Source organism: Myodes glareolus, chromosome 10 (assembly GCF_982192425.1).
Source record: "Myodes glareolus chromosome 10, mMyoGla1.1, whole genome shotgun sequence".
In the NCBI taxonomy this organism is placed as follows: Eukaryota; Metazoa; Chordata; class Mammalia; order Rodentia; family Cricetidae; genus Myodes; species Myodes glareolus.
In genome coordinates this window covers 157802-169861 of record NC_142035.1, presented here as the reverse complement: position 1 = coordinate 169861, position 12060 = coordinate 157802, and the positions used below count along the sequence as shown (strand labels likewise).

The 12060-nt window shown below is 43.0% G+C and overlaps 1 protein-coding gene across 3 annotated transcripts in view; it reads left to right on the top strand.

The window, feature by feature from the left end:
• Myt1 (myelin transcription factor 1) overlaps positions 1-12060 on the top strand; it is a 61397-nt gene that overhangs the window by 45233 nt on the left and 4104 nt on the right. For all 3 annotated transcript variants that reach the window (XM_085696838.1, XM_085696839.1, XM_048441444.2), the window contains 5 exons: positions 2830-2892; positions 3312-3395; positions 8842-9063; positions 10732-10823; positions 11379-11482. In XM_085696838.1, coding sequence (XP_085552964.1) covers positions 2830-2892; positions 3312-3395; positions 8842-9063; positions 10732-10823; positions 11379-11482 — 565 coding nt within the window. The remainder of the gene's footprint in view (positions 1-2829; positions 2893-3311; positions 3396-8841; positions 9064-10731; positions 10824-11378; positions 11483-12060) is intronic.

The window sequence follows — 12060 nt, the reverse complement described above, 5'->3', positions numbered from 1 at the left end:
ATTACTTAGGTGTGGAGTGTTCATTCTTTACAAGCAAGACAGTTAGAAGCAGATGATAGACAGGGTGAAGGAAGTTCTAGTTGTTGTGGCAGCTTCCATAAGGAGCATATGGAAAATACCTAGTCCTCTTACCTTGTGGACACTGTCTTCTTTGAGCATAACTTACAGAAAAGCCATCAAATAACACATTAGCAAGGAATACAGGGCATTCTCCTGTGTGCTAGGCACCTGCTTGTTCTCTGGGATCCATAAACCCTCCCAAGACTCACTGGTGATATTGAGTATATCTGCATCTTACTCTGATGCCACTTATAACTCAGAGGCCTGGGTTGCTATGTGGTCACTGGGTGACCACCGCTCTTTGCTCTAAACCTCTGCTGGATGCTTCCTTGATATGAAGACAATGAGCAAGAGCCCTGGTCCTCAGACTGAGCTTCTTCCCACTAAAAGGAGAAAGAAATTATTTTCATTTCCCTGTACTTGGACTTCTGGAAAGGAAGGCCACCATGGTGGTAATGTAGCAGCTATACCATTATATGGCCTCATGAAGACTGGAGAAAGATTTGGGAGAGTCAACTGCCTGATAACCAAAGAAGCACTGTGAGGGACACAAAAGTCTGGGCAGACACACAGAGAAAGATCTGAGGGGTCACAAAGAAAAATCACAAGAACTCGTGTCAGCTGTTCTATCCTCTGGAATGCCAGACTCCTAGCTTTTGTCCTTATAAAAAATACTATGTTCCAAAGGTCAGACACTGGGTCAGAAGCTTTCCAAGGCTAGGGATAACCAACACCAAATGCTGTTCCCCACAAGATGGCACTGTAATTAGGGACCAGATGCAAAGCAGCAGAGCTAATAGATGAGTCTACCTCCATGTCAACCCCATTCAATCAACACCTGCTGTCTCTTTCCATTTGGGAGAACATAACTCAAGAAAAGTCCATGTTTATAATATTAAAGTTTAATTTCTACCACTTTATGGAATATGTTTGTAACATGAGGGGGCCGGCTTGTTGGGGTTTCCATCCCGCCCAGTACCCCATAGTTGGCAAGCCCCAAAGGAAAATCATACATAGAACTCCATAAGGTTATAAACTGATTGGCTCATTAGGTCAGGCTTTTTATTAGTACTTGTAACTCTATGTTAGCCATAATGGCTCAGTACCTTTTCCAGCTGGGCAGGCTACATGCTGTCTCTTTGGTGGTCTGCATAGGAATGGCAGAGGAACCTCCCTGCTTCCCAGAATTCTCCTGTTCTCATTGCATCACCTCTACTTCCTGTCTGGTTTTCCCGCCTATACTGCCTGCCTGGCCAATCAGCGTTTTATTAAAATATGATTGACAGAATACAGACAATTCTCCTGCATCATTTTCCTCTTTTTTTTTTTAAATAAAGGAAAATACCCATAGTCCATATGTTGGGAATGTGGGCGTAGTATTTTAGGCTACTTCCTGCTGGTTGGGGATGTTGATGATCTTATGGGGACCTAAAGAAAATTTAGAGTTATATTTATGTCCTGATTGGAGTATCCTGTGAGTCTTGATCATCTCAGGCAGCATTTTGAATCTGTTTTGGATGTAGAACTTAGACATCTGGGCCATCTATTTTTGTTGAAGATTTTTTTAGGTGGTCTCCCTTGGTCAAAGGTGATTTTTTTTAACTCTGAATAAATCCAGAGCCTCTCATTTTCTGTGGAAACAAAAGCAGAATCTCTTTTCCAAAGTAACATACCTTTTGACTTTAATTTTGAAGCCAAGGTATTTTTAAAATACCTATCTTGGGTTAGTTCAGCGGCATTTATAAACAAAAGTCTTTTAGCAGCTGTTGTTCCTTCCTCAGCATTCAAACAATTTAAAGAGAGCATAATAACATACAGTATCAAGATTCTTTTTGTATGTTTTATCTTTGTGTGGCTTTACTTTAACCTCTATTTCTTTTATTTTTACTTTTACTTTTTGAGACAGGTTTTCTGTATATCTTTGTCCTGGAATAACTCTGTAGACCAGGCTGTCCTTGAACTCACAGAGATCCTTCTGTCTCTGCCTCCCCAGTACTAGGCTCAAAGGTGTTTGCTACCACACCTTGAATTCAGAGATCTGTCTGTCTCTGCCTCCCAGGCATTGGGATTAAAGGTGTGTGCTACCACACCTTGAAGTTACAGAGGTCAATCTACCTCTGTCCCTTAAAGTCTCAGAGGTCAATGTACCTCTGCCTCCCAGGCATTGGGATTAAAGGTGCGTACCACCACACCCTATATGTTCATGAATTTTGTATTTCATGTTTCTGATTTTACCCTTGCTGGAGTCCATCAACCTATAAAAGTCACTGGCCGAGTTCTACATTCATCAAGCAGAAATCAGTGGCCATACCGTGGGTACTCATGGGTACCTCTCTGAGTTCTTATGATTAGATGTAAAGCTTAGATGTGTTCTGGATAACCAGAGTGACTGGAACCCAATAGAAGCCTAAGCTGGGAGCCCACAATCTCCTTTGGATGCAATGAACACAGCAAACCTTACCCAGTGCCCTGTCTTGGTGTCCAGTGTAAAGCTGATCTCATTCAACCACCCTTCTTTTGACTTTCTGGGCTCCACTAGGGGTGGCTGGGCTTCAGACTGAGTCTGTGATATGACCTTATTGATACTGAAAACCTGTTCCTGGCATTGGCAGGCTAAGGTATGTGATGCTCTTTTGCAAAGAGGTGCATAATGGGGGATGGTCGTTTGAGGGACCTAGAGCTTATAATGATGATGGATTCATTTGAGAGCTGAGTCCAAAGAAGCAAATATCTTTATGGGTTGTGGTCTCATCTTATGTTTCTCTGCAGGTGCCCCACACCTGGCTGTGATGGCTCTGGCCACATAACAGGGAACTATGCTTCACACCGGAGGTGAGTGGGGCCAAGCGTAGTGATGAAAGTTCTGACTTAGACAAAGTTCTAATGTTCTGAATAAGATATTAAAGTTGCCAGCAACTAGAGTCCACTTGCATCTCTTTTGATTTGTTGGTGCTTCCAGAATTGTTCAGGTATCCACACGCAGTAAAATCAAAAGACAAAGTATCAGATTAGAGGTTCCTGAAGATGTGTCCCACTTCTGATGGTTCTGTTGCCCTGCTTGAAGGTCGTGAATGAGTCAACTCTGTTCCATAAGAAAGCATAACTGATTGATCAGCCGACTGACTGATCCTTTCTCCCCTCCTCCCCACCCCCACAGGGGGCCACAGAACTTGAGGGAGTAGCATGAGGCAGACAGTGAGGGAGCTGCTGTTCTGGGACTGAGGTGGCATATTTTCCTCTTTCAAAACCAGTTTGTCAGGCTGCCCACGTGCCAAGAAGAGTGGACTCAAGGTGGCGCCTACCAAGGATGACAAGGAGGACCCCGAGTTGATGAAGTATGTAGGGTTATACTGGCTCCTTCATTGTTTTGAAAAATCGAGGGTTTTTGTATGTTATAACTAAACAACAACAACAACAAAAATCAAAATAATGTCTTTTGAATACAAATCTGGGACCCCAGAATTTGGGAGGTTAGAAGCAGGATCATTGAGTTTAAGCCTTCCTGAGTTTCTTAATGAGAACCTGTCTCAAAACCAAAACAAAATGAAACAACTTATTCTAGACTTTTTCTCACATCTGGCCATTAAATTGATTGATGATAATATTCATTTTTACAGAAGAACTGGAACCTGACACATTGTTTCCTGGATATTGAACCCAGAGCATGTTATCTGGGTTCAGGTCAGAGGTATTTTGGTGGGACTTTGGGAAGTTAAGCGTCCTACTGCCCTGAAGTGATTCTGGGATCCCCTATATTTTGTCTGACAAGAAGACTCAGGTGTTTTAGAGGGCACTACATTAGGAAGATATTGCATCTTTGAATATCATGGGTCTGATCACCAGCATATCTGTCTAAAGCAGTGGTACTCAACCTTCCTAATGCCTTGACCCTTTAAATATACAGTTCCTCATGTTGTGGTGATACCCGATCACAAAATTATTTTTGTTATTACTTCATAACTGTAATTTTACTACTATTATTAATTATAAATCTCTGTGTTTTCTGATGGTCTTAGACAAATCTTGTGGGTCATTCAGTTCATGGGTTGAGAGCCCTTTGTCTAGAGCTAGTTGTGCAGGGAGTCTGGAAGGGCTAAACTGGAAACTGGACCCAGCATAGGGACCAAAGCGGATATACTTAGTCTCTATTTTCTCCCCTCTACAAACTGTTTTCTTTTTCTGATTACCAGTTAGAAACAGAGCATAAATTCTCTAGCTTACCAGTGAAAGGTTGTTCAGTGAAGTAAACACTCATAGCTAGTATTTTGACCTTAGCTTATGCATGTACATAGCTGAATCAATTACAAGGTATGGTCTATCTGATGCTGGGGGAGTTTTGTTTTTTGAGACAGGGTTTCTTTGTGGAGCCTTGGTTGTCCTGGAACTAACTCTGTAGACCAGGCTAGCCTCGAACTCGCAGACACCTGCCTGCCTCTGCCTCCCAAGTGCTGGGATTAAAAGTGTGAGCCACCACCGTTTACCTGGGGTAATTTTTTAAAAAGCTTTTAATCCTAGCACTTTGAAAACAGAGACAGCAGATTTCTGTCATTTCAAGTCTAGTCTGGCAAGTCTACTTGATATCTCTGTGCTTGAAAATTTGAACTAGATGAGAAGTGATAAGTATGGTTTGGTTGTCAGGAGTAGATATTGGCTTTTGAAGGGCACATGTGTATGTTCATACACATGAAAAAAAATCTTTTTGCTGTGGGACAATGGTCTTTTATCCTGTCACTTGTATTATTTTTAATAAAATGCTGATTGACTAATAGCAAGGCAGGAATTATAAGCAGGGCAACCAGGCGGGAAGTAGAGGTGGGGCGAGGAGAACAAGAGAATTCTGGGAAGTGGAAAGATTCGGTCGGCAGCCATTATCCAGACACAGAGGAAGCAAGATGTGACTTCCTCGCTGAGACAGATACCAAGCCACGTGGCAACACAGACAAGAATTATGGGCTAATATAAGTTATAAGAGTTAATAAGAAGCCTGAGCTAATAGGCCAATTAGTTTATGATTAATGTAGACCTCTGTGTGTTTCTTTGGAACTGAACGGCTGCAGGACAGGCAGGACAGAAACCTCTGTCAACATCTTTTTGGTTGTGAGCCTAACCTTTAACAGCTGAGCCATCCCTCCAGGCCAACATCTTTTTATTGAGTGAAAATAGTGTGGTCCTTCTGATTTAAGACTATGATCTATGATAATACCTCTTGGTTTCATCTTAGTTCTTGGTTTCTTTTCCCACGGAGTGTTATTTTCTGACCATCTTTCATGCCCTGGTCAATATAAAAAATATTCTCTCAAACTGCCTTCTTCTCATTGCAGCTTTTGCATCTGTTCTTAGGACTTACTTGTTTTCTGTGGCATTGACTTTCCATTAACACAGGCAGAGCTTGTGGAACCTTTCCCTTTATCAGATAACTCCTTATTTGCATTCCAGTAATTCCTTTCTTACTACCTTGGTCTAAATATCTTTTACAAATCCTTTTGCAGAGTCATTTGTTGTTGTTAACCATTCTATAAATCTCCTGAAATTATTGAGAGCTGATGAATAACATTTGTAACTCTCCTTTCTCTCTGTATCTTTCCTCTTATTCCTCAAAATACATAGAAGATATCCATTGGGGAACTAAAACCATCACCTGCTTTACCCATTTAGATAGTTTATTTTATTAACTTCTTATATTAATTTCATATATATTTCTTATCTTTGCCTATTTATTTCTTATATTTATTTCATTACCTATTATAATTTCCCCCAATTAGGAAACAGAGACAACTTTTAAGCTTGGAGACTTTGTTTTAACGTTTCTTCATTTGGTATCAGGGTAGTACTTCAAGACTAGTTTCCTATAATCCATTTTCATTTTTTCTTGAGGAAAGTAAAAGATTTCTTTCATTTGCTATAGCGAATGCATGGGCTAGAACTTCAGTGGGAGGAACAGAAAATAGATCATAGCAATGTTTACCTTTACCAGGGGTTCCAGAAAGTTCCCACATCTTTTGTGGGTTTTTTTCTTTTATTTTTTTTTAAATTTATTTATTATGTATACAGCATTTTGTCTGCATGCATGCCTGCATGCCAGAAGAGGGCATCAGATCTTATTATAGATGGTTGTAAGTCACCATGTTGTTGTTGGGAATTGAGCTCAGGACCTCAGGAAAAACAACCAGTGCTCTCAACCTTTGAACCATCTCTCCAGCTACCAAGATTTATTTAGTTTATATATATGAAAGGTTTGTCTGCATATCTGTCTGCATATCAGAAGAGGTCACCTGAGACTACAGTTCGAGACGGTTGTGAGCCGCCATATGGGTGCTGGGAATTGAACTTGGGACCTCTGAAAGAACAACCAGTTCTCTTAAGCACGGAGTTATCTTTCTGGCTCTTTTTTTTTTTTTTTTTGGTGGGTCTTAAGTGACACAAGTCCCTGAAGCAAAAATACAGTTGACTACTTCTAGTCTCCAGTGGCAAGGTGGCCAGGGGTGGGGAATGATATCTCTTCTGGGGGCTTTTGGACAAGTGCTTACCATCTGTGATGCAGTCTGTGGGTGCTTGTATCATTGTAAGAGTATTCTTCCCGTAGAGAGCAAGTTTCCTGCAGTACTCACCTGCAGGTGGGAATATGCAATGTCACAGGCTCAAACAGGGGTGAGTCCCTAACCAATTTACCCAGGATATGGGAGTTTCAGAACTGACCATTAGAAAAGCGTATAGAGGGTTCTCCCAGGAGGTAAACAGTGGAAATGATGGCTCAGGATTTAGGTGCCTACTGAGGCTAGACCCACTGCGTTTTCAAGAAGCAGGCCTTGCCTGACTATGTTGTTTGCTGAGCCAACAACAGCCAGACACTCACTTAGCAGAAAACAACTTGACCTGGGATTACTTTTCTTCTCAGAGCTTGTTCAAGCTGTGGTTAAAATCTAGTTGAACACAGAAGAGAAACTTACACAGTATTACATCATTCAGAAGGGGTTGCCATCACCAACTGTTTTATTTAGTCTAGTAAACTTTATTTTGGAGTGTTAAATCAACAATGCAAAACATGTGCTGGTTAAATCTTGGTGTGAAAAAAATTATTTTTCTTCTTGAGAATCCAGGAATTTGCTTGGAATTATATGGTTACCTTTATCAAGCATATCAGCAAGGACCCTGTGGGATGTGATACAGTTGGTGAATTTGAAATTGATTAAGGTTGAGATTGGTATTTTTCAAATTAGCTGGGGAAATAGTTTTCCTCTTTCCAAAGTACTGTCAACTTTGCTTTTTAAAAACAAAAATTCTGCAACTAGGAAGAGACTGTGATCTTGATTTTATGTAGACTAGATATCATGCAGCACTTGCAGTATGAATTTCCTAACGTCTTTATGACAAGAATGGAGTGCCTACAAGTATTTACATTGTATAGAGCTTTCTCTCACTCAATAAAATATGTATAACTGACCATCATCTTTAAATAAGCTCACACTAAAGCAGAAACTTTAATGAATGTAGTAAGTACTACAGAAGGATGGGATTTTGTTAGCAGGTATGAGTTGTAGTTTCACAAGGGTTGTGGTAGAATTCCCATTCTTAATGGGTCATATAAGCACTGGTTGAGACTAAGTCATATCAACACTTTGAGGTCATAGAAGTCAACAGAAGTTCTAGTGTGGAGGTCCCTCATTCTATTTGCCACTCCTGGAGGTTCACGTTGCTCCACCAACCCAGCATCTGACAGTTATTCCTTTGTTCTATGCTATCTTGGATCCATGTCTCATGTCACAGCACACATGACTTCTGTGCCCCACCATGCGTTCTGGGAAAGATAAGCTTGTCCGAATATCATGGAAGCCTGTCAGCTCATGCCCTATTCATGTCACAATGTGATGTCAAAGTCAATTATTTTTGAAGATTTGACACCATGGTTAATAGAAAGGAATCATTCCTGAATACTGCTTATGTATGAGATTCCAGTGAACAGTAGTGACTCCTCCTTGCAAGGGGGTTAGGAGTTTTTCAAGTGGTTAGAAAACTTCACCTGTCTGAAGCGGCTAAAGAGCCTATTTCAGCTGGGCATTTCAGCTTGTCATATTGGGGACTCAGTAGGGGTTCTATCCCAACCCTAAGGTTGGCTGTCTTTGCATCCAGATTTGAGGAGCTAGACAATTGAATGTGAGCTATCTGGAGCGTGTGTGTGTGTGTGTGTGTGTGTGTGTGTGTGTGTGTGTGTGTATACACTCTTGGTGTGTCCTTATTTTAGGCTGCAGGCTGAGATCAACTTGTACTGACCTTGTGTACATTCTATGTTGTCTGAGGTCTACCTGGGCTGGAGGAGCAAGAAGGGAAGGAGAGGCAAGAGAGAGGGCCCTGGAAAAGGTGGATAGGAAACTATCTCCAAGGGTTTCCTGGAGATGAGGTAGGGTACCACTTTGCTGCTGTCGCCTTGCTACTCTCTGACTGGGCATTGTGCCCTATGCTCCAGGAAGAGGATACAGTAGGAGGCTATCTGGCAGCAGGAGACTGCTTCTGGTCCTCTGTCTTCCTGAAGATGTCCTGCCCTGACTTCTTTGTATCCAAAGAGAACTCTGTAAAGAAGGGCAACAGTATCCTTGGGTCATAAGTATTTTCCAGGTGCTTAGCATATAGCGAACATGTGGCGAATGATGACTTAACAGTGTTTCATTTGTTGCAGAGGACTGAAAGTTTTTAGATTAAAGAGCTTGTTCTGGGCCCTGGGTAGAAGGATTTGAGAACCCTGCAAAGCCAGGGCCCCTGTGATCACCTCAGTCTTTCTGTGTCTAGGTGCCCAGTTCCAGGCTGTGTGGGGCTCGGCCATATCAGTGGCAAATATGCCTCTCACAGGAGTGCTTCTGGCTGCCCGCTGGCTGCTCGGAGGCAGAAAGAGGGTACTCTCAATGGTTCATCTTTCTCCTGGAAGTCGCTGAAGAATGAGGGTCCTACTTGCCCAACCCCAGGCTGTGACGGCTCTGGCCACGCCAATGGCAGTTTCCTCACCCACCGAAGGTACCTGACTCACATGTCAGCAATCAGGGACTTTTTGACTGAGACATAACTCCTGGGTGGGGGAAGCAGTCCAGTACTCAGTGGGACCAGCAGTTCTGCAAGGGAAAGCAAGACCCAAGTAGCTGAATGAGAGAAGTTATGGAAGCTGTTGGTACCAGATGGTGTTTGTTTTGCTTTCAGAATGTGTTTGTTCTAATAAGTATTCCTCTGTGCACTAATGTTTATTGTCTCTATGAGCAGTGCTATGCTAAACACGGAGACCATAATGAATAGACTCCTATCTCTGCCCATATTTGACTTCTCATCTCCTATACCTTGTGCCCTGCCCCTTACATTGAGACCTGTTTTATTGGGGTGGGAGGGAAGGCACTTGCTTGCTTTGCAAGGGACCTGGTAGCCAGCCCTCTTCTTGCTAGACAGTGCTCATTCTGCCCACAATACCTTCAACGGCTGAGTTGGCCTTGCTTCACCAGACCCCCTTCCACTCTGTTCTAAGAAGTCACTAACCTTATCCAGTAATCTTTGTCTGGAGTGAAAGTCAATACCAACTCCTTTCTTTTTTCCTCTCTCTTTTTTCTTTTTTTTTCCTTTTCTCCCTTATTTCTTATTCCACCTAACATTAAGGAGTACAGACAGAGAAGAGAACAAAAGAACAACAACCCTTTGCATTTTTGAGTGTGTTTTGGGTAGGGTGGGTGGGGAGAGATAGCATAAAGAAATGAAAGTTATTGTATCTGGTGAATGGTGATCAGGGATCGGGGAAAACAGCAGAGTAGTGAGCAAAAAAGAACTCTGGAGAAAAAAAACCCAGAAAATTACTCTTCCTGAGACGTATGTAGAACAAGCCCTCATACACCTGGAACTGGAGAGAGCCTGGAACACCTCCTTGGTGAGGTGACAAAGAAAAGGAAGCAGAACTTTGTGAACAAGTATCTAGCCAATTGCCTCTGAGAGTGAGGCACCTACTTGGGAGCACATAAAATAGGGGGTCTCATTTAGGCAGCTAGGATGACCACAGCATATATACCATAAGGAAAATGACAAGAAGGCCAAAGAAGAGGCTGCAAGAGCCTGGGCCATGTGGACCCAGCCAAACTCTGTGCTTCCAAAGTACATTTTACTTTGTCTCCACTTTGATTTATGATGTGGATGAAATCATTGCAAAAACATGAAGTAATGTGTGATAATCCACATCCTTTTTATATGCTTTTCTGTTTGAATAACTATATTCAAGGAATCACCTGTGAATGCTGATACAACCATATTCTGAAAGATCTCTCAGGAGGGTGCTGACTCTGAGGACCCCTCTCAGAGTTCAGTGCTACAGAGTGACAGCAGGTGGGGCATGCAGGCCTCGACCCTTGTCCAGAAAGAGGAATAACACCGGGAGGCAGCAATGCCCTGGTTCCTTTAGGACCTATGGAGAGCCATGACTGTGCCAAACAGGAAGAGATCTGAGTGGGCACCCTCCTGGGCCTCTTTCCTGGAGTGCAGCCTTGCTCACCAGGCAGGGAAGGCAGCTGAGGTGAAGCAGTGCCATCTTAGGGAGGCATCCAGTGTCATCTAGGTGAGGTAGAATATGCTTGGTGTGGCCCTAATGTAGGATCCTGGACCTGCCCATGCACTATGTCCCTGAACTGGTCAGTGACGTGTAACTTCTGCTTCTAGTTTGTCTGGCTGTCCCAGAGCAACCTTTGCTGGAAAAAAAGGAAAACTCTCAGGTGATGAGATTCTCAGCCCAAAGTTCAAGACAAGTGATGGTGAGGATGCACTTCTGGGATGTCCCTTCTTATCATTCTCTCTGTACTGTGGAAAGGGTATGGGATGCAGAGCTCCCCTGAGAATGATCCATGGTAGAGATAGTTCTTTCCCTGAGCCATCTGGCCTATTAACTTAGCCCTGAAGTTCTCAATGCCTGGGCCCAAGACTTCTAATTTCATCTGATGGTCATGTTAGCTCTGATCTTGGGTTTTCTGACTGTATGGATCAGAGTCTGATAGGAGGGCACCAAAAGCCATGCCCATGGGTTTGTGGACAGTGTGACTCCTCCAATTTAGGCAAGGGGATTCTCTTTGAATACATCTACCTTTGGTCATAGCACTTAATGTCTCTGAAGAGACCGTTGCATTCTGCAAAGGTCAAGGCTTGAGGAAAATAATACTGTTCTCAGTTTCCAAGATTTCCCAGTATCTATGCCCAAGAGCTAACTTCTGCATAAAGACCTCCCTTTGTCTCCAAATCAGAAGCTGGACAGAGCTGCAGCTGGTTTTCTCTTTTCCTTCCTTCCTTCCTTCCTTTCATTTATTTTTTGGCAGTGCTGGAGAATGATGAGGAGATCAAGCAGCTAAATCAGGAGATACGAGACCTGAATGAGTCCAATTCGGAGATGGAGGCTGCCATGGTACAGCTGCAGTCACAGGTAGGTGGAATGCCTCTACTTGAATTTTTCCTGTCATCCAGAACCAGCCTGTAAGTTGCTGTTTCCATCAATATCACTGGTGATGAACTGATGGAAGCCCAGCTCACAGTGCACAGTGCGCTGGTTAGCTGCCCACTCACTGCATTGCTTGGGAGTCGTACTTCTAGGTAGCTAGTGTCAGTCATCGTCTTAGATCCCTCCACTGGCAAGAGCAATCCGTTAGTGTTCTGACTTTGCTAGCACTGGTTGTCCAGTTCATGTTTCCATTCTCATTAGCACTAGCAGCTCCTCTGTTCTGTTCTTGCCTGGACTCACAGAGCCACATACCAGTGACAGGGCTTGCCTATCCCCACCTAAAGAGCTCCTTGCTTTCCTCAATAAAATTTGGGTTAGATTAGAACCTTTCCACTTCCTTGCTCTTGAAGGGAAGCTTTTAGTGTTGAGTGCTGGTGAGCATGGCTGTTGCTTGGTAACAGGGCTACTGCTGGCTGCTCAGTGGGTCTAGGGCAGAGCTGCTGTTATGTGAGTGTCCCCTAATGTGTGGAGAGAGAAAGGACAGGAGATGTGCACAGACCACG